General features: G+C 34.4%; 2 protein-coding genes across 4 annotated transcripts in view; one reads left to right on the plus strand and one right to left on the minus strand.

Moving 5' to 3' along the window:
• Positions 1-16,024, minus strand: part of LOC126750613 (BMP-2-inducible protein kinase) — a 93,117-nt gene extending 77,093 nt beyond the window's left edge. For 2 of the 3 annotated variants that reach the window (XM_050460264.1, XM_050460265.1), the window contains exons 1-6: positions 15,675-16,024; positions 15,403-15,521; positions 15,103-15,348; positions 4,471-4,674; positions 4,278-4,410; positions 4,115-4,218 (exon numbers count right to left, since the gene is read on the minus strand). In XM_050460264.1, the coding sequence (XP_050316221.1) occupies positions 4,115-4,218; positions 4,278-4,410; positions 4,471-4,674; positions 15,103-15,348; positions 15,403-15,521; positions 15,675-15,801 (933 nt within the window). In that variant the 5' untranslated portion in view covers positions 15,802-16,024. Of the gene's footprint in view, positions 1-4,114; positions 4,219-4,277; positions 4,411-4,470; positions 4,675-4,775; positions 4,924-15,102; positions 15,349-15,402; positions 15,522-15,674 lie in introns of those variants that run through there. The other variant, XM_050460266.1, reaches the window with a different exon arrangement.
• On the plus strand, positions 4,844-5,749 carry LOC126750616 (uncharacterized). Its single transcript, XM_050460270.1, has 3 exons — positions 4,844-4,988; positions 5,059-5,356; positions 5,413-5,749. Exons 1-3 carry the CDS (start codon positions 4,844-4,846, stop codon positions 5,702-5,704), a joined length of 735 nt encoding a protein of 244 aa, XP_050316227.1. The 3' UTR covers positions 5,705-5,749.
• Positions 16,025-23,721: the final 7,697 nt, after the last annotated feature.

Genomic DNA, 23,721 nt, shown 5'->3' on the forward strand with positions numbered 1-23,721 from the left:
CAAATCTTAAATGGTACTCATGATGATTTGTCATTAGCTAAAATTTTGTCCGATTCCCAAATAAATCCCAAAGAACGTCAAATATATAATTTATAATATGATATGTGGAGGTAGGTCTAAAAAGTACCTTTTATAACTTATATTTATTATTTTTATCTACGACGTACATGATATTATGATCTTATTACATTATTCAATTAGGGTGGTTTGCGTTATCACCTTCATTACATCACTAGTAATGTTATGAAACTTACCATTACAAACACCTTATATAAATGATGTAAGAAGTTTAGCAGGTGGCATTGTAAATAAAGAACGTATTTGACATTTTATGTCATTAAATACAATACTTTGATAGTATATAGAAAGTTTTGTATATTTTTACTGTACTTTGTATCTTTTTGTTTGCTGTGTTTTGTTTTTATTGTGTTTTATAATTTAATGTCAGCTTTGTCCACAAAATTTTTAAATTTTTTTGACAATAAAGCTTTATTTGATTTGAAAGTCAAGTAAATTATAAGTATTACCCCCAATTTATCAAGGCGACGATTGACAATCGACAATCCTATTTTCTGTTCAATTTCAATATGAGCTTACGATATCAGTTATAAACATGCACCATCGAGTTAATAAGTGATAGCATAGAAATCCATAAGCTCATACTGAAATTCAACAGTAAACAGGATCGTCGATCGTCAACCGTTGACTTTATAAATTGGAGGTTATTTTTGTATTTACATGTCGTAGATAAAGTTTTGTAAATTACACGTGCAGTAAAGCTCATTACTATTTAATTAATTACCAAGACTCGGTCTGCGACGTCTTCATGGCAATCCCCACTCGTAATAATGCTAATAACGCACTAGCACTAATAATATAAATAGATATTATTTTACGCAAAATAAATATGGAAGTAATATTGATCCGAAGACTGTTCTAAATATTATTTTCCAAAAACAAGAAGAATACCGTAAAATAGGTGTAACTATACACATTCATGAAGATCCACTTATTATTTTAATATTAACACCAATTATGAAACGAGCTCATGAACCAAGCATTTTCTAGTGAAATTTGTTTTGTTGACTCTACTGGCTCCTGCGATCAGACGTCTACTGTTATAACTTTCATTATTGGTGTCCATAAAACTGGAGGAATTCCACTTGCTTGTTTTTTGCATACAGCTCAAACAGAAATTAATTATAATTTGGCTTTTAGCATTTTAAAAACTCAATATCCGAATGGTTTTGAAAGAAATGGCGCACCAAAAGTATTCATGACCGATGACAGCAATGCAGAGCGCAATGCACTAAAATCAGCATTTTCGCAAACCTCGTTAATTTTATGTTCGTTTCACGTATGTCAAGCTGTATGGAGATGGTTGTGGGATTCAAAAAATCACATAGATATTTCAGAAAGAAAACAACTCATGTTAGAATTCCGTTACATTCTTTATGCACAAACTGAAGAAGAATCTCAGGAATTCTTTAACAGCTTATGTAAACGGTGTCAATATGAAAATTTTATAGGCTATATAAAAAGTTTGTGGAAAAGAAGAGTTAAATGGTGTCACTGCTACAGAAAATGGTTATGTACTAGAGGCCATAACACAAACAACTATGTTGAAGCATCAATTAGGGTACTAAAAGATATTATACTGGAGAGATGCAAATCATTTAATGCTGTGGCTTTATTAGATTTTATATGTGACATACTAGAAAATTACCATAAGAGACGCCTTATATCATTTGCTTGCAAATGATATAATATAGGCGGAGCAAAAATAATTTAAATTATTTAAAATTTAAAAATAAAAGTGAAAATCTTGTGGTGAAAAAAGTTGATGATGACATCTTTTTAGTATCTTCATCTCAGGATAAAAATATGAATTATACCGTACTCACAAAATGCGCTTTATGCAATTGTGCTAGTGGAAAGGGAGGGGCCTTCTGTAAATATCTTTGTGCTGTAGAGAATACCTTAAATATTAATATTTCTACAAGTACTCGGTTACAGAAGAATGATAGGCAAACTATTGTCTATATGGCAACTGGTGAAAGAAACACGTCTTTCTTTAAAAATATGACAAAAAATTACGAGTCTACTATATCTGAAGAACTGAATAACCCTGTAGATGAAATGATTCAAACACAACCGGACTTGGAAATTAATTTGAATGATCATAATAATATAGTCGGTAAGGAAATAAAAAATAAAAACAGTATATTGTTTAATTTTTGAATTAATTTTAGGTAGTGAAGAACATAAACTAGCAGTGGACAATTTAAAAAAGGAGTTTAACCGAATTGCAAATTTAGCAGAACATGAAACTTGTAATTTAGGATTAATTATAAAATTCGTCTGCAGATTAAAAGAAATTGATACTGGCAGTCAGCTAGATACTTTCCTAGCAAGCAAAACGTGCATTAAAGGAAAAGGTAAATTAATTAAGATTCAACCAACTGCACGAAGTAGAAGAAAAATAAAATGCAAGACGGGGGGAAAGAGTGTTCAAAGCGGCCGCCCTACCAAAAAGAGGAAGCATTCTTTATCTGTTAATATTATGTCTAACATTCAAAATGCAAAAATTCATTAGAACATAATATAATTTTTGCTTTTTTTTAATTTTGACTATTGTATTAAGTTTTATTTAAGTAGGAATATAAAAAATATCTTTCAAAATTGTTGTTTATGCTTCAAAAATACAAACTAATTTATTATTTTATATTGCGCCCATATTGGTTGAGCTATTTACATAATGAGTTGCAATCGGTTATATTTTCACTCGATGTGTTGAGTCGGGTTATACGTTGGAGTGACGTTGTTGGGGGCGTGTCTTGTGCTTTGACGGGTTATATTTAGTAAAAACGCTACCAGGAATGGGCGCCGGTGCAGCTGTTCCAGTAAGGCGAAATTTTTTGCAAACTCTGGATACGATTGACCTGTGAAGCCGTAAGCTTCTTGCAATGTCACTCTGCCTAACACCATTTTCGTAATGCTCCACAATGATTTTTCTTACATCACCAGAGACGGTTTTTGAGCGACCCATTTTAAGTTAATTCTGAGATTCAAAAATAACAACTTTACAGCAGGTAAATCGATATTTAACTGATAAAATAAATGCGAAACAAGAATGTTGCTATATTTATGCACATTGTCTAAATAAACAAACATGAAGTTCCTTACTCTGCATTGGCATTCTTATGATATCTCGGTATATTTAATAAATAATACAGAGACGTGTACTTAAAAGTAAAGAAATAATATGGAATAAATAAAGGAGCAAATAATATTTTTGAAAACATCGCTTGTTGCTATATTTATGCATAATACTGTATGCTCCTGGAATAATTTCAGTAGGCACCTATTTTACGGTTTTTCCCAAAAAATTACAAAATTTTGAAAAATAATTTTTTTATGGAAATGGCATTTTTTTTATGAAAAAATTCAGAGAAAGCCCATAACTCAAAAAGCAGTGGAAATAAAATTTTGAAAATTTTTATACACATTCATGAAATAATTTCAGTGGATACCTATTTCAGGGTTTTTCCAAAAAATCACAAAATTTTGAAAAATATTTTTTTTATGATAATGACTTTTTTTATGAAAAAATTCAGAAAACACCCATAACTCAAAAACCAATGGACATAAAATTCTGAAAATTTGTATGTATGCTCCTGGAATAGTTTCAGTAGGCACCTATTTTAGGGTTTTTCAAAAAAATCGCAAATTGTTGATAAATTATCTTTTTTGTGAATGACATTTTTTTTAATGAAAAATTTACCAAATGTCTATACCTTAAAAACCAGTAGAAATAAAATTCTAAAAATTTGTATACATATTCCCGGAACAATTTGAATAAAGGGGACACCTATTTCAGGATTTTCCAAAAAAATTATAAACTGAAAAAAACTTTTTTTCAGTATGATTTTTTTCATTCATAAAATACCCATAACTCCAAAACCAAAAAACACAGAACTTTCAAAATTGGTATTCAGATTCATTAATAAATTTCTATGGACACCTATACAAATATTTTTCAGAATATACGCAGGCTGTTAAGAAAAAAACAAATTCCCTAAAAAGACAGTTTAACATAACACCAATGACTTACCATCAAATTTTTCACTGGATTCGGCTTGCCCAACAGCTGGAATGCAATACAACTCACTTGATAAATATCAGGTCTCTTATCTGGATCGGGTTCCAGCATAAAACCTAAAAACAAAAAACCAAACAATAAACACCTTTAGGCTTAAATTGATAAGATTCCTTACGTATTAACTGATGTACACCCCTGGAATATTGGGAACCATCTGGAATGCAAAACTGACCACTCTGAATGGCCAGGGTACTCTCGCCGAAAGGTAAAGTAAAGTAGCATAACCTATACAACAAACATCCTAGGGCCTAAAAGGAAATTCCCACATTTTATCAGAAAATTTTATATAACAAACAATAATTGTTTACCCAAATATCAGCCTTAGTGGAAATGGGTTTCCCACAGTACATATCCACCATTTCCGGTGCCCTATAACTTAACGTGGTGTATTTTTTAATTTCATCCTCTACCACAGCCGCCCCCTTTTCACTCGGATTCAGTACTCGGGCAGTAGCTGATCCAAAATCACATAAAATATAGTTTCCATTCTCTCCTACTAATATATTTTCTACCTGGAAAAAAGATATGAAGATTCATCAATTTGCTGCCTACACAGGTGTCCAATCAGGGAATCTGGACACCATTAATAACGACAATAAATGAAATAATCTACCTTGAAAGCACTAATCAATTTGACACTGACTGAAAAAATTTTTGTAAACATTTCAATGCACTCATCTTATGGCCATGCAGTCCAAATTGCCAGTCAGAATAAAAAGGAAAATTTTAAGTAGTTCGGACGAGAAGCAATGCTGCTGCAAGTTCTGGAAAGTCGAACTCGATCCACCTAATGAGGCCGGAGATAAATCAACTGTTACACAAAAGAGTAACAAAAAGGTAATTGTATAAAAACGTCATTTTATTAACCTTTTTACCCCCCGGGGGGGAAATTTCAGTGAGCCTCTTGGCAATAAAAAAAGAACTCCTATCGAAAGTTACACAGACAGATAAGCCCGAGGAGATTGAAAGGATCCCTTATTCAGAAATCAAAAGCATTTTGCTGTCAATTAATCGTACCCTCGAAAACATTCTGCACACGTTGCAAGAAAAAAAGGAATTTTTGTACAGCAAGCTGGAGGATGATGTGGCAACAACAGTGGCCAAAAAGAGCAAATTAAGAAAGGACATGAAAAAAACCAAAATGTCTTTACAGATCGCCAGGAAAATCACCTTTACTTGGCCAGAGATTTCCAGGTAGTCCATCATGTAAAAAAAAAATAATTAGAAACATAATTTTTTTTAATTTTTAGGCTTAACTTTGGCCAGTCCCTTATCCCCAAACATTACTTGCAAAAGTACTTTCACGGACCGATAAATTGTTTCTCGATGTCAAATAACCTGATTATTTGGCCTAAAAAGTCAACATTTCATTTTCACACAATTTCCGGCACAAATGTGAATTATTTTCAACCGATTACCAAACTGATTCAAAGGAGGGCTTGTGGGAGCATTTATCCCACCCCTATATTCACCCTTAACAGACTAGAAGTAAATAGGAGTAAAGAGACCAAGAGCAAGGAAAACATGCTGGACAATTTGTAATTTATAATGGTATTGTGAGAATATAGTAGAGTCAATTACGTTAAATTGGTTTATCTTTTAATTATTAGTTTGGCGTTTAAGCAATATGATTAAAAAAGGTGGCAGGAATGACTGTAGATGTATAGATTTTTACATAAGAAGTCCCTATAAGACTTTTGTCAGTTTGTTTACAATGGCCTAAACGACTTTGATAATGTTGTAGACTGGTGCATTCTACCTCAAAAGCAAAAAATGTATAACCCTTGAACGCAATACATACCTTGGCCGGCAAAATTAACCGAACAATGAACATTTGGTTCAAATTCAATCGTTAATAACTTTTTCAGTAATGCATCGATTTTCATAATTTTTTGGCCGTTTTGTTGTCATAATTTTTTCATATCGAAGCTACAAACAATTCCAACTGATTTGTTGTTATACAGCGGTTAATAAAAAGTTAAATTTTACTCTAAACTTTTAAACACCTTGTGGAAAAAGTTCACAACCGAATAATGATTCTTTTTGCTACATTTTCAAGCCCCATCTTTTCTTAACAACTCGTTTTTTTATTTATTCCGATATCTGTATTCTTAAAGAAAAAACACTGGATTTAAGGAAACAATGCAATGATGCTTTATTAACAAAGAAATTTTAAAAAAATTGGATAACGGCGGTATTAAGATTTAATATTTTTTCCTAAAATCGGGCATTTCCCCCCACGAGCTTGAATAAAAATTTTCATTCTTTCGGGCATAGATTCAATTAAAGAAGCAATCGCATCTTGGGGTATTATATATTAAAAATAAATATATAATACCCCAATAAAATTAAAAGAAAAACTACTCACCAGAACTAGAAAACGAATTGAAAAATTATAGAAATAAATTACAAAATCTTATTAACAAACAAAAAAATTACTACGAAACAACAAAAAATAAAAATAACATAAAAAATCTACAATATAACAAAAGATACAACAAACGAAAAAACTTCAAAAAATAATACTATTAACATATATGTATAATGAAACTGCGATTGAGTAGAAGTATGAAATGAGTAATTGCTGCAACAATTACTTTGTGAACGTTGGTTTGGAAATAGAACAAAAAATACCCACACCTGATATCCCAGCAAATATTGGAGAATCATCCTGGACTCCTTATACTCCTAACACCTGTACAATAAAATGAACTTATAAAACATATCTCAACCTTAAAAAACAACACATCACCTGGTTTTGATAATACCACAGCTGACTGATAAAAAAGTGCATAAAGAAATATTGATGCCACTTAAGCATGTTATAAATGCAATGTTTGGGACTGGCATGGCATAGTGCCTTCCAGTTTTAAAACTTCAATAGTATGCCCAATTTTTAAAAGTGGTAAAAAAAAAATATTATATTAAGCATTATGAACCAATCAGTCTAATAACCCATTTAACAAAGATCTTTGGAAAATCCTTAAACACCAGAATAATAAATTTTTTGAACAAAAATAAAATATTGTCTCAAAACCAATGAAGAGAGTAGTACAGATGATGCTCTATATAAATTTACATCTGAAGTTTACAAAAAACTTAAATAAAGGTACCCAATGTCTGAGTGTTTTCATAGATCTCGCTAAAGCTTTCGACACGGTTCCACATAATTTATTATTAAAAGTACTTTCCCAATATGGTATACGAGGAGCCCCAGTAACATTATTGGTAAATTACTTAAGGGTAAATGGTAAGAATTAATAATACTTTAAGTGAAAAGAGAGTTATTGAAATTGATATCCCTCAAGGAACTGTGCTTGGGCCAATCTTATTTATAATATACCTGAATGCTCTTCTCGAAAAAAATATCAATGGTAAAATAATTTCCTACGCTGACGACACGACAATTATATTTTCTGGTGAAAATTGGAATATGGCAAGAGAGAATGCTATGGCAGGCCTTAAAATAATTAAAAATTGGTTAAATATATTTAAACTGTCCCTAAATGTGATCAAAACAACTTACATAGCATTTTCTTTAACTAGTGCTTTAACAGACCTAACTTTTCTAGTATATTGGTGAGGGACTGCAACATCCAAGAAGTAGTACATAGACAGGTTGGACAGACATTTGAAATGGAACTTTCACATAGACTATTTATCCAACAAAATTAAAAAATAAATCCATAAATTTAACATACTTCATACAATTATGTATAGGAAAACTTGTGTGATAATTTACAGAGCTTTTGTTGAATCTCTTATCCGATATGGTATTGTTGTTGCATGGGGTGGATTATATGGAACATCACTGTATAAATTGACTATTTTTCAAATTAAATCTTTATTTAAATTTAAATATTCATACAATACATTTGAGTTCTTCATGGACTTTTTTTAATCAAAAATTTTGTTTAACTGGCACCTAGAGGTTGATACCCCTGTAAGGGCACTAAGCACTGCAAATTTTAAATTTATAGTTTTTATATTTGGTGGTATAATTGTCTATTAACATTTGCTTTTGTTTGACGATTTTTTTTATGTATATAAGTATAAATATAATGTTTGTATAAATAGTCAAAGTTGCCGATGTCGCTGTTATACAATGATTTAGTTGGATATCGCCTATATTTCCTAAAAATTTCTAAGAAATTCTCTAAGAAGATAAAATTTATGAATTAAGGTGTGAACTTTTTTTGTTCTGTCCATTTTAACAATTATAACTATTCCTAAATATTTAGTTTTCTTTACCTCTGGTATGAAACTGTTGTTTTCTTCACTTGTGTGAATTTCAGTAAAATTTGATCTACTTGTGCTTGTTAGAGGAAATGCAATATAATTTGTGTTGGATAAATTTAGAGATAATTTAAAGGAGTCCGACCATTGTTTGACAATACTGAAACCAACACTCTTTGTTTTGCCATGTCTTACCAGTAAAAACAAGTACCGTGTCATTAGCATAGGATATAATTTTACCATTCATATTTAAATTTAGCAAGCCATTGATATATATAATGAAGAGAATAGGACCCAATATGGTTCAGTTCAGTTCAGTATATATTACGGTAATTTACCAATTTACAAAATAAATAGAGTATATAAAATATTCAACAAAATAAGATTTTATACCGCAATAAAGCACTTGAAGTATTAGTACTATCATTAAATATCTAGCTATCTAAATAACAGATAACAGGTAACATCAATAAAATTAAATAAAATATAAGGACAACAATGGTTTAAAACAGAGTAACTGCAATAGAAAAGAAGACACACTTCAAGTCAAGATAAAAAATTATATTGCACTTAAGCAGATTTTAAAATTCGTTGAAGTGAACTCAGAGAGCCATGAAACAAATCTATACTGACACGATTTGAGTTAATCATCATTCTACCTATTGCACAGTTTTCACCATACAGTGTACGATGTTGTTCAAGTTAGAATAATCTAGTCTGTCTGAGCACTGTAGTAGGAGGAACATTTAAATTAAGCTGACACAACAACTCAGGAGACTGTATTACATTGTTAAGAATCTTGTATGTTGTGACAATATCGCAGTTTTTACGTCGAGTCTCCAACTTTTCAATGTTCAGCAATCTTAATCGCAATATCTTATGAATTTACGTTGAACTTTTTCTAGACACATTATATATTTAGCATAATAAGGTGACCATATACAAGAATTCGACTCCGAAAGTTGACTGCGAACCAATGAAAAATACAGAGTTTAATGGAAGTGTGCCTCTTAATAAAACCCAACATTTTGTAAGCCTTATTTATTCATTTATTCAATCAATATACGGGAAACCCCATATTACAAAAGATTTGGTTACAATATTAAATAAAGTAAAAGATTAACATAATAAAAGTACTATCACGAACATAATTAGACAGTCTTCAAAATATATACACAAGAAATAAACACAATAAGAAAACAATAAATTAAAATATTTGACCCAGTTGACCAATAAATCCAGAGAGTGAGCTTGCAAATGGATCAAGTTCAGGGTGAGAGTTTAAATAGGCAAGACTACGACTAGATTGGAGAATGTAAAGAATAGTTGGAGTGACAGATTGGTAAAGCGAACAGTTCATGTCTCCTTAGGGTGCGTGCAGGGACCTTTAAATTAAAGCTATTGATGAGATCAGGGCAATCAATAAGCCCATGAATAACCTTATACATAAAGCTGAGGTCACTTTGAATCCTTCTAGATTCCAACGATTGAAGTCCCAATATTGCCTCCATGTCAAGTAGGTTATCCTGCATATTCAACTTGTAGGAACAGTACCGGGTAAACCTCTTTTAGACTCTTTCAAGTTGCATTTTGTGACAATTATAAAAAGAAGACCAAATGATCGAGGCATACTCTAAATGACTTCTAACTAATGAACAATAAAGTATCTTCAAAGTAAATATAGACATGTCACGACAAGTTTGTAAAACAAAACCTAACATCTAAGAGGCCTTCCCCTCCACAAGATCACAGTGTTCCCCAAATTTGAGCTGAGTATCAAAGACTACTCCTAAATCCTTTATTGAGTCAACAGAACTAAGTACTATGTCATCAATAGTGTATATATTATTCATTTTATTTTTAAGTCTAGAGAATCCAATTGAGTAGCACTTATTTATATTTAAAGAGAGATCATTCATATTAGCCCACTTTACAAAAGAAGTAAGATTGTGTTGTAAGATATCAGAGTCCCGCTGTGACTTAATAACACGGAAAAGTTTCACACAAATCATCTGCATATGCTAAGTAATCACAGTCAGTTAAACACGTTACAAGGTCAGTCAGAAATAAATCAAAAAGCAATGGGGAACAGTGTCCCCCTTGAGGAACTCTAGAAGTAACCAAGATACTTTCAGATTCAGAATCTCCAATCCTAACACGCTGCTCACGGCCCAGCAGCATGCTTCTAAACCACCTTAGAGATCTTTCACTAAAGCCAAGGGAACTAAGTTTTGCTAGTAATAACTCATGATTGACCCTGTCGAAGGCCTTCAAGAAGTCAGTATAAATTAAATCCACTTGATAACCATTCTCGAAGGCCTCCAGCAAGGCAACCTCATATAAAACAAGATTAGTAGAGGTAGATCTACCACTAATGAACCCATGCTGCCTCTCATCAAACACCCCCTTGCACGCCCACCTAAGCTGATCACATATAATATCATCCAAAATCTTGGGAACAGCAGACTGCCTTGAGATGCTTCTATAGTTCTCAATGCAATCCCTCTCACCAGACTTATACACAGGGATTATATAGTTTAATTTCCATATATTTGGAAGCTCACCCTCTGATATAGATCTATTAAACAACAAAAACAAAGGAAGTGATATACTATATTTAAGTCTGCTTAACATGTACTCAGGTATCTTATCAGGTCCACAGAAAAGTTTATTAGGTAATTTAGAGAGTTTATCAAATACCTCAGACAAGCCAATATCACAAATAGAAAAATCAAGCCTATTCTCTAAACTAAAATTGGGAGTTCTTACATTACTGTTGCAATAAACATTAGAAAAAAAATTAGCGAATAAATCAACTATATCTTTACTATTATCTGCACTTTTGTTATTATAAAAGATACAGGTAGGTAGATTGTGAGATTTTCTTTGCTGGTTAACAAATGACCAGAACTTTTTAGGGTTATCAGTAATATTGCTTTCAGTATTGATTAAATAGTTGTTATAATCTCGTCTGGCCAAAATCTTACATTCAGACCGCATTGCAGCAAATAATTCAAAATCCCTCTGGTAGCTGCTTATTCTATATTGTTGGTGTGCTTGCTTTTTCAATATTATTTTTGTCCTCAATTCAGAGGTAAAGTAAGAAGGAAAATTGGAGCTTCTGTACACATTAGTTGGAACAAACATAGCTAGACCCAGATTAATGATTTCATAAAAAGTGTCACTACAGAGTTGAATACTCTTATCCTGAAAAAGACTACTCCACTGTATACTGGAAAGAAAGCTGTTAAATCCAATATAATTGACATTTTTGAAATCAAGGTAAGTATGCTCTACTTTCAATTGAGGGGGATGCATAACAGCTATCTCACCAACATAAGGAATATGGTGCATACTCTCAGGCAACAGATAATCAATAGCTCGCATAAAATTGGTTTCTTTAAAATGACTGAAAACTAAATCTAAGTAACCATTACATCCATTAGGAACAGAAATTAATTGCTTAAGATCTTAAAATGTAAAGGACTCTACTAAACAGGTTGCATGGCTTACAGGCTGACCAATTGCTGTTAATCGATCTTCATGGCTGCCCCATGTGACATGTGGCAGGTTGTAGTCTCCACACAGAACTAATTTGGATGATGGATTATTGTAACAAATTTGCTCTACAGCACCACAGTGGTGTTGATAAACATCAAGGCCAGAATTAGGAGGGATATAAACTCCTGCAAAAATAAGTTGGGTACCTCCATAATTGCAACAAACAAACAAATGTTCAACAAACAAAGATTCAAAATCAGTCTTCACTAGCCTGGGACAAAGTGAGCTCCTGACAAACATCACGACTCCTCTACCATACTGCTTTTCACTTGTCAGCACACACCTATCTTTTCTATATGTTGAATAGCCTCTGATGTTGATTTCAGAGCCATTTATATTGATCGAAAGCCAGCTTTCAGTTAAAATAATAACATCATATACAGTCAGGGCCACAGCTTGTTTAAAATCTGAGATCTTCGTTTTCATACCACCAACATTCTGATAATATATTTTCAGGGGGTTTAAACTCCGTTTTTTGACTGACCATCACTTGAAGAGGAGCTAATCTTGGTGATAAACGGATTATCATTTTTATATTTAATGCCGATATTATTCTCACCATTGGCCTTTCTCTCATTTAGTTCTGAGTATAATTGCTTTAAATGGGCTAGTTGAGTTGGGGTCAGATCAGGTTTAATGTGTACAGCTGTGGTATAAAGCCTCAGTTTGCGTTTTAGGCAAGCAAGAGCAGATCCAGGTTCAGCAAATATAACTTTGATTGGCTTAGACCTCTCACCCTTTTTTGAAGTCAGTTATTTCAGGCAAGTTAAGAGTGTTTAGGACTTCAAGTATCTGCGCTCTGTCATAATCTATTCTATCTTTGGTCACCTCAGAACGACTTTCATTAATATTAAATACCATAATATTTTTTGAACGGGAGGATCTCTTTTGAATTTTAGAGTACATGTCCACTTGCTGAACTGCAGACAAGCGGTTTAGGGGGGCATTTGTTGTTTCTTGTCTATTTCCACCCGCCTTAAGCTGAGACTTCTACACTAAGTTCTTCAATCTTCGACTCCAGAGCGTCAATTCGATCATTTTTAAGTCTTACATTCTCATTAATTTCCTTCAAAGAGCCTTCCAAACATTGTTTTTGCTTCAATAAGAGGTCAATAATGCTGACCACAATTGTAAGAATGTCCTTATTTGAAGTATTTTGTTTCTTTATAAGGCTATCCATTTGCTCTTTTAGTTTTACCTCACTTTCAAGACTTTCAGTGTCTCCAGAAACACTTACAGAAGTGATATTATGACCGATGTCAGAGCCCGAGCCAGCAGAAAGATGTTTGTTTACATTTGATTTGCAATTTTTGCACGTCCAGTTATGAGACCCGTTTTTCTTAAATTTCCCAGCCAATAGATCGTATTCCGTATTTGTTAACAAGGAACAGCCTTTATGAACCCACGATAAATAACTAGAACACTCAATAACTGCATGATTATGATTGCATTTGCGATTACAATAAGGACAGACAAACACTTCCGTCATCCTTTACTTCCTGGTTACACAAACAATTTGCTATTAAAAAAGAGGCACTAAAATTTAATATTTCAGCTGAAATACAATGCACTAATATCAGTTAAAAAGTATGAAAATTTGCTACACTAATAAAAATTCCAATGTATTGTTGTTAAAAATCCTCTGTCTTTGGCATTTTATTGATTCTATGTAATTCTGTTCTAGGGATTAACTTTAGTTATAGCCAGTCAAATTAAGCACTTAAAAACACACATTTAGATATCAAACACAACTTATAACACTTTGATAAACTGTGACAAAAACTGATAATAAGAGAGAAACATTAAACATGCATTAACAGTTATACATCCTTTTTTGTTATGTTGACCACTAATTTTAAACTTTTTGTGAATTACCACATCATCGGGTAGCCTGGTGCCAGCCTTTTTAGAACCAGCATAAATCCAAAATCTAGATGGATCCATAGAAATATTCCTTTCAGTGCTTGATTTATATTTTATGACATATCTCTGGTTTAGAGAGGAAGGTGTCTAGTTTGGATAGTCAATTATACTTAAATAAATTTAATATTATACCGTTAGCAAAAAGAAGAGAAATTCTTTCCATAAAATTCTTATATAACCTTATTTATAACCATATTGACTGTCCCACCCTTTTGGCTGGATTAATTTTTCAGGGTACCAAGAATAAACTCAAGGAATTTTAGGTTATTTTATGTAAATCCTGCTAGGACTAATATTTTGTTTAAATCTGCTATTAATATAATGTGTCAGAATTATATGAATAATAATTTACATGAACAGTGTGATATTTTTGTTGACAGTTTAAGGTCCATTATAGAAAGCATAAAATAGATATGTAGGTGCTGTAGGGTCTTTCTAGTATGTATATAGTCTGTTGAAGTACATAGAATGTTATGCATTTTTATAACAAACCTGTTGGAAATAAATGCCTTTTTTTCATGACAAATTTTGTTTGTTTATAATAATGGTATTTTTTGAGTTCTTATAGGGATTATTTTACCTTTATTGTTTTGTCACTTATGTTATAACCAATGTTAAAAAAATTCATTGTTTGTATACTTAGATATATCCAATTCTGTTGCTATTTTATTAATATTAACTTTCAAATCTCAACATTTTTCTATTTTAATTCTTATGACTATCAAATTGATTGCACCCTTTATCAGAAACTCTATCTTAATTTGAAATGCATATGTAATAAATATTAATTTCCTAATTATACAAGCTTGACTTCAACAATTAAAAGTAGCAATATCCAATTAGATTTACTATACATAAAGTTAACAAATTTGAACCATGTTGTTTCCTATATTTCGATGACTGATCATCTTAGGTTGGTCTATACTTGGTTATAAGTCTATGGTTTACCTTGAAATTACAAATTTACATAGAAGTAAATATGTTGCAGATTAACATTGGATACTAAATACACCTGAAAAATTCAAGAATAATCCACTTTTTACAATGAAATGTTTGCAATTAATTTAAACTAATTCATTTTATGAAACCTTATTAATAATGTCAGTATGAATCATTTCACCTAGAACAATCAATATTCTTGTGTATCAATTGTGGAATTCTAATGACCCATAACATAACTTTTTATCTGTTATTTATTTATGATAGCAATAATTCCTTACCTTTAAATCTCTATGTATAATGGGTGTCTTGCAATGATGCAACCTAGATACTGCTTCACACATATCACAGAAAATAGTCAAGACTTCCATCTCAGAAAAGTTTGGTTTGCCCTTGGCCTTCATGAGGCCAAACACATTTTCGGCACAGTAAGGCATTAGTAGTAAGACTTCGTAGACCCCACCCCCTGTTGGTACCAGACTCGAGTCAACATAACCTATGATGTTTTTGTGCCCATTTAAGCTACTCTAAAGAGGACAAAAAGGGTTTTTAAATAAATAACTTGTTTAGGGGTTACTTACTGTAATTTGAATTTCACGTTTGGCAACGTTAAGATCTTGTTCGTTGTTGACGTACATCCTTTTAAGGGCATATCTGGTGCCATTGTTGCCCTTTACCAGATACACAATAGCGAAACCACCTAAAATAATGGAAAGTTAATTAAGGGATGAAGTAGAATTGCTTAGACTTAAAGTTTCTTAGGATTGTCCTACTGATCTACTTATGCTGTTGCTAAGGACTTATCCACCCCCCTTCCAACTATAATGGTTAGGAGGTTTCTGGCTTAATTTACCTTCCGCCAATATATCCTCGACGACCACAGTTTGTCGACCGAACGTAAAAGTTTTTCCGATAAAGGTGTTGGGTTCCTTGGGGGCAGTATCGATGTTTTTCTCAATTTTCGAAAATAACTTCTTCATCTTGACTGAACGATCCTGGGATCATTTAATTGTTAAAAAGTCACGGAGCGGTTTTATAACGATCTAATAAAGTTAATCCCTTGCGGGCTTATACATTTTTTTTTGGCTGCCACTCAACTATTTTATAATGGGAAAATTGAATACTTTTTCAATTAAATAAATTTTCCGCATTGAACTAGTGACGTTTTCTTTATTGACAATTTAGCAAGAATTAGTGACAGCTGTCAGAATAACCATCAAGAATTTCGGGTGATTAGCTGTTATTCTTAAGACTTATAAGAGATGGCGCGGTTGTCGAATCGGTCAATGCAACGCACCGACAGTCTCCCAAACTGTTTGTTTTAAATACAATAAAACTTTGCATGCGATCTCGTATCATATTTTTTTAGAATTTTTTTTTTTCAAATTCGAACTAACTATACCAGCAGATTGTTCTCAAGTAGATCACGAAAATACCAGGTTATAAGGGAATCCGAGCAGAAGTAAGAAATCGAGTATTTTTTCGACCTCGTTTTTGAGGCCAAAAATGGGCATCAAAAATGCCATATCTCGGCTACTATAAAAGCTACGACCTTGCGGATGATCTCGTTGGATTCAGAAGGCCGAGACTAAGATAAAATCGTTGGAATTTTCCCGATAGCTCTCATAGAAGCCGAGATATCGGCCTTCAAAGATTGGGTTTTTTCATTTTTCGGGTATACCCCCCCGTTTGGATTTTTTTCAGAAAATTTTTTTTTTCGAATTCGAACTAACTATACCAGCGGATTGTTCTCATCAAGTAGATCACGAAAATACCGGGTTATAAGAGAATCCGAGCAGAACTAAGAAATCGAGTATTTTTTCGACCTCGTTTTTTAGGCCAAAAATGGGCATCAAAAATGCCATATCTCGGCTAATATAAAAGCTACGACCTTGCGGATGGTCTCGTTGGATTCAGAAGGACGAAACTAAGATGAAATCGTTGGAATTTTCCCGATAGCTGTCATAGAACCGGAGTAATCAGCCTTCAAAGTTTGGGTTTTTCCATTTTTCGGGTATACCCCACCGTTTGGACTTTTTTCAGAAAATTTTTTTTTTCGAATTCGAACTAACTATACCAGCGGATTGTTCTCATCAAGTAGATCACGAAAATACCGGGTTATAAGAGAATCCGAGCAGAACTAAGAAATCGAGTATTTTTTCGACCTCGTTTTTTAGGCCAAAAATGGGCATCAAAAATGCCATATCTCGGCTAACATAAAAGCTACGACCTTGCGGATGATCTCGTTGGATTCAGAAGGCCGAGACTAAGATAAAATCGTTGGAATTTTCCCGATAGCTCTCATAGAAGCCGAGATATCGGCCTTCAAAGATTGGGTTTTTTCATTTTTCGGGTATACCCCCCCGTTTGGATTTTTTTCAGAAAATTTTTTTTTTCGAATTCGAACTAACTATACCAGCGGATTGTTCTCATCAAGTAGATCACGAAAATACCGGGTTATAAGAGAATCCGAGCAGAACTAAGAAATCGAGTATTTTTTCGACCTCGTTTTTTAGGCCAAAAATGGGCATCAAAAATGCCATATGTCGGCTAATATAAAAGCTACGACCTTGCGGATGGTCTCGTTGGATTCAGAAGGACGAAACTAAGATGAAATCGTTGGAATTTTCCCGATAGCTGTCATAGAACCGGAGTAATCAGCCTTCAAAGTTTGGGTTTTTCCATTTTTCGGGTATACCCCACCGTTTGGACTTTTTTCAGAAAATTTTTTTTTTCGAATTCGAACTAACTATACCAGCGGATTGTTCTCATCAAGTAGATCACGAAAATACCGGGTTATAAGGGAATCCGAGCAGAACTAAGGAATCGAGTATTTTTTCGACCTCGTTTTTGAGGCCAAAAATGGGCATCAAAATAGCCATATCTCGGCTATTATAAAAGCTACGACCTTGCGGATGATCTCGTTGGATTCAGAAGGACGAAACTAAGATAAAATCGTTGGAATTTTCCCGATAGCTCCCATAGAAGCCGAGATATCAGCCTTCAAAATTTGGGTTTTTTCATTTTTCGGGTATACCCCCCCGTTTGGATTTTTTTCAGAAAATTTTTTTTTTTCGAATTCGAACTAACTATACCAGCGGATTGTTCTCATCAAGTAGATCACGAAAATACCGGGTTATAAGAGAATCCGAGCAGAACTAAGAAATCGAGTATTTTTTCGACCTCGTTTTTTAGGCCAAAAATGGGCATCAAAAATGCCATATCTCGGCTAATATAAAAGCTACGACCTTGCGGATGGTCTCGTTGGATTCAGAAGGACGAAACTAAGATAAGATCGTTGGAATTTTCCCGATAGCTCCCATAGAAGCCGAGATATCAGCCTTCAAAGTTTGGGTTTTTTCATTTTTCGGGTATACCCCACCGTTTGGAATTTTTTCAGAAAAATTTTTTTTTTTCGAATTCGAACTAACTATACCAGCGGATTGTTCTCATCAAGTAGATCACGAAAATACCGGGTTATAAGGGAATCCGAGCAGAACTAAGGAATCGAGAATTTATTCGACCTCGTTTTTTAGGCCAAAAATGGGCATCAAAAATGCCATATCTCGGCTACTATAAAAGCTACGACCTTGCGGATGATCTCGTTGGATTCAGAAGGACGAAACTAAGATAAAATCGTTGGAATTTTCCCGATAGCTCTCATAGATGCCGAGATATCGGCCTTCAAAGTTTGGGTTTTTTCATTTTTCGGGTATACCCCCCCGTTTGGATTTTTTTCAGAAAATTTTTTTTTTTCGAATTCGAACTAACTATACCAGCGGATTGGTCTCATCAAGTAGATCACGAAAATACCGGGTTATAAGAGAATCCGAGCAGAACTAAGAAATCGAGTATTTTTTCGACCTCGTTTTTGAGGCCAAAAATGGGCATCAAAATAGCCATATCTCGGCTAATATAAAAGCTACGACCTTGCGGATGGTCTCGTTGGATTCAGAAGGCCGAAACTAAGATAAAATCGTTGGAATTTTCCCGAGAGCTGTCATAGAACCGGAGTAATCAGCCTTCAAAGTTTGGGTTTTTTCATTTTTCGGGTATACCCCACCGTTTGGAATTTTTTCAGAAATTTTTTTTTTTTTCGAATTCGAACTAACTATACCAGCGGATTGTTCTCATCAAGTAGATCACGAAAATACCGGGTTATAAGGGAATCCGAGCAGAACTAAGAAATCGAGTATTTTTTCGACCTCGTTTTTGAGGCCAAAAATGGGCATCAAAATAGCCATATCTCGGCTAATATAAAAGCTACGACCTTGCGGATGGTCTCGTTGGATTCAGAAGGCCGAAACTAAGATAAAATCGTTGGAATTTTCCCGATAGCTCTCATAGAAGCCGAGATATCGGCCTTCAAAGTTTGGGTTTTTTCATTTTTCGGGTATACCCCCCCGTTTGGATTTTTTTCAGAAAATTTTTTTTTTTCGAATTCGAACTAACTATACCAGCGGATTGTTCTCATCAAGTAGATCACGAAAATACCGGGTTATAAGGGAATCCGAGCAGAACTAAGAAATGTAGTATTTTCTCGACCTCGTTTTTGAGGCCAAAAATGGGCATCAAAAATGCCATATCTCGGCTACTATAAAAGCTACGACCTTGCGGATGATCTCGTTGGATTCAGAAGGCCGAGACTAAGATAAAATCGTTGGAATTTTCCCGATAGCTCTCATAGAAGCCGAGATATCGGCCTTCAAAGATTGGGTTTTTTCATTTTTCGGGTATACCCCCCCGTTTGGACTTTTTTCAGAAAATTTTTTTTTTTTCGAATTCGAACTTACTATACCAGCGGATTGTTCTCATCAAGTAGATCACGAAAATACCGGGTTATAAGGGAATCCGAGCAGAACTAAGGAATCGAGTATTTTTTCGACCTCGTTTTTGAGGCCAAAAATGGGCATCGAAAATGCCATATCTCGGCTATTATAAAAGCTACGACCTTGCGGATGATCTCGTTGGATTCAGAAGGACGAAACTAAGATAAAATCGTTGGAATTTTCCCGATAGCTCCCATAGAAGCCGAGATATCAGCCTTCAAAGTTTGGGTTTTTTCATTTTTCGGGTATACCCCCCCGTTTGGATTTTTTTCAGAAATTTTTTTTTTTTCGAATTCGAACTAACTATACCAGCGGATTGTTCTCATCAAGTAGATCACGAAAATACCGGGTTATAAGAGAATCCAAGCAGAACTAAGAAATCGAGTATTTTTTCGACCTCGTTTTTTAGGCCAAAAATGGGCATCAAAAATGCCATATCTCGGCTAATATAAAAGCTACGACCTTGCGGATGGTCTCGTTGGATTCAGAAGGCCGAAACTAAGATAAAATCGTTGGAATTTTCCCGATAGCTCTCATAGAAGCCGAGATATCGGCCTTCAAAGTTTGGGTTTTTTCATTTTTCGGGTATACCCCCCCGTTTGGATTTTTTTCAGAAATTTTTTTTTTTTCGAATTCGAACTAACTATACCAGCGGATTGTTCTCATCAAGTAGATCACGAAAATACCGGGTTATAAGGGAATCCGAGCAGAACTAAGAAATGTAGTATTTTCTCGACCTCGTTTTTGAGGCCAAAAATGGGCATCAAAAATGCCATATCTCGGCTAATATAAAAGCTACGACCTTGCGGATGGTCTCGTTGGATTCAGAAGCACGAAACTAAGATAAAATCGTTGGAATTTTCCCGATAGCTCTCATAGAAGCCGAGATATCGGCCTTCAAAGTTTGGGTTTTTTCATTTTTGGGGTATACCCCCCGTTTGGATTTTTTTCAGAAAATTTTTTTTTTTCGAATTCGAACTAACTATACCAGCGGATTGTTCTCATCAAGTAGATCACGAAAATACCGGGTTATAAGGGAATCCGAGCAGAACTAAGAAATGTAGTATTTTCTCGACCTCGTTTTTGAGGCCAAAAATGGGCATCAAAAATGCCATATCTCGGCTAATATAAAAGCTACGACCTTGCGGATGGTCTCGTTGGATTCAGAAGCACGAAACTAAGATAAAATCGTTGGAATTTTCCCGATAGCTCTCATAGAAGCCGAGATATCGGCCTTCAAAGTTTGGGTTTTTTCATTTTTGGGGTATACCCCCCCGTTTGGATTTTTTTCAGAAAATTTTTTTTTTTCGAATTCGAACTAACTATACCAGCGGATTGTTCTCATCAAGTAGATCACGAAAATACCGGGTTATAAGAGAATCCGAGCAGAACTAAGAAATCGAGTATTTTTTCGACCTCGTTTTTTAGGCCAAAAATGGGCATCAAAAATGCCATATCTCGGCTAATATAAAAGCTACGACCTTGCGGATGGTCTCGTTGGATTCAGAAGGCCGAAACTAAGATAAAATCGTTGGAATTTTCCCGATAGCTCTCATAGAAGCCGAGATATCGGCCTTCAAAGTTTGGGTTTTTTCATTTTTCGGGTATACCCCCCCGTTTGGATTTTTTTCAGAAAATTTTTTTTTTTCGAATTCGAACTAACTATACCAGCGGATTGTTCTCATCAAGTAGATCACGAAAATACCGGGTTATAAGAGAATCCGAGCAGAACTAAGAAATCGAGTATTTTTTCGACCTCGTTTTTGAGGCCAAAAATGGGCATCCAAAATGCCATATCTCGGCTATTATAAAAGCTACGACCTTGCGGATGGTCTCGTTGGATTCAGAAGGCCGAAACTAAGATAAAATCGTTGGAATTTTCCCGATAGCTGTCATAGAACCGGAGTAATCGGCCTTCAAAGTTTGGGTTATTTCATTTTTCGGGTATACCCCTCCGTTTGGATTTTTTTCAGAAAATTTTTTTTTTTTTAGAATTCGAACTAACTACACCAGCGGATTGTTCTCATCAAGTAGATTACGAAAATACCGGGTTATAAGGGAATCCGAGCAGAACTAAGAAATCGAGTATTTTTTCGACCTCGTTTTTGAGGCCAAAAATGGGCATCCAAAATGCCATATCTCGGCTATTATAAAAGCTACGACCTTGCGGATGGTCTCGTTGGATTCAGAAGGCCGAAACTAAGATAAAATCGTTGGAATTTTCCCGATAGCTGTCATAGAACCGGAGTAATCGGCCTTCAAAGTTTGGGTTATTTCATTTTTCGGGTATACCCCTCCGTTTGGATTTTTTTCAGAAAATTTTTTTTTTTTTAGAATTCGAACTAACTACACCAGCGGATTGTTCTCATCAAGTAGATTACGAAAATACCGGGTTATAAGGGAATCCGAGCAGAACTAAGAAATCGAGTATTTTTTCGACCTCGTTTTTGAGGCCAAAAATGGGCATCCAAAATGCCATATCTCGGCTATTATAAAAGCTACGACCTTGCGGATGATCTCGTTGGATTCAGAAGGACGAAACTAAGATAAAATCGTTGGAATTTTCTCGATAGCTCCCATAGAAGCCGAGATATCGGCCTTCAAAGTTTGGGTTTTTTCATTTTTCGGGTATACCCCCCGTTTGGATTTTTTCAGAATTTTTTTTTTTCGAATTCGAACTAACTATACCAGCGGATTGTTCTCATCAAGTAGATCACGAAAATACCGGGTTATAAGGGAATCCGAGCAGAACTAAGAAATGTAGTATTTTCTCGACCTCGTTTTTGAGGCCAAAAATGGGCATCAAAAATGCCATATCTCGGCTACTATAAAAGCTACGACCTTGCGGATGATCTCGTTGGATTCAGAAGGCCGAGACTAAGATAAAATCGTTGGAATTTTCCCGATAGCTCTCATAGAAGCCGAGATATCGGCCTTCAAAGTTTGGGTTTTTTCATTTTTCGGGTATACCCCCCCGTTTGGATTTTTTTCAGAAAATTTTTTTTTTTCGAATTCGAACTAACTATACCAGCGGATTGTTCTCATCAAGTAGATCACGAAAATACCGGGTTATAAGGGAATCCGAGCAGAACTAAGAAATGTAGTATTTTCTCGACCTCGTTTTTGAGGCCAAAAATGGGCATCAAAAATGCCATATCTCGGCTAATATAAAAGCTACGACCTTGCGGATGGTCTCGTTGGATTCAGAAGCACGAAACTAAGATAAAATCGTTGGAATTTTCCCGATAGCTCTCATAGAAGCCGAGATATCGGCCTTCAAAGTTTGGGTTTTTTCATTTTTGGGGTATACCCCCCGTTTGGATTTTTTTCAGAAAATTTTTTTTTTTCGAATTCGAACTAACTATACCAGCGGATTGTTCTCATCAAGTAGATCACGAAAATACCGGGTTATAAGGGAATCCGAGCAGAACTAAGAAATGTAGTATTTTCTCGACCTCGTTTTTGAGGCCAAAAATGGGCATCAAAAATGCCATATCTCGGCTAATATAAAAGCTACGACCTTGCGGATGGTCTCGTTGGATTCAGAAGCACGAAACTAAGATAAAATCGTTGGAATTTTCCCGATAGCTCTCATAGAAGCCGAGATATCGGCCTTCAAAGTTTGGGTTTTTTCATTTTTGGGGTATACCCCCCGTTTGGATTTTTTTCAGAAAATTTTTTTTTTTCGAATTCGAACTAACTATACCAGCGGATTGTTCTCATCAAGTAGATCACGAAAATACCGGGTTATAAGGGAATCCGAGCAGAACTAAGAAATGTAGTATTTTCTCGACCTCGTTTTTGAGGCCAAAAATGGGCATCAAAAATGCCATATCTCGGCTAATATAAAAGCTACGACCTTGCGGATGGTCTCGTTGGATTCAGAAGCACGAAACTAAGATAAAATCGTTGGAATTTTCCCGATAGCTCTCATAGAAGCCGAGATATCGGCCTTCAAAGTTTGGGTTTTTTCATTTTTGGGGTATACCCCCCGTTTGGATTTTTTTCAGAAAATTTTTTTTTTCGAATTCGAACTAACTATACCAGCGGATTGTTCTCATCAAGTAGATC

The sequence above is a fragment of the Anthonomus grandis genome, chromosome 2, assembly GCF_022605725.1.
Source record: "Anthonomus grandis grandis chromosome 2, icAntGran1.3, whole genome shotgun sequence".
Classification (NCBI taxonomy): domain Eukaryota; kingdom Metazoa; phylum Arthropoda; class Insecta; order Coleoptera; family Curculionidae; genus Anthonomus; species Anthonomus grandis.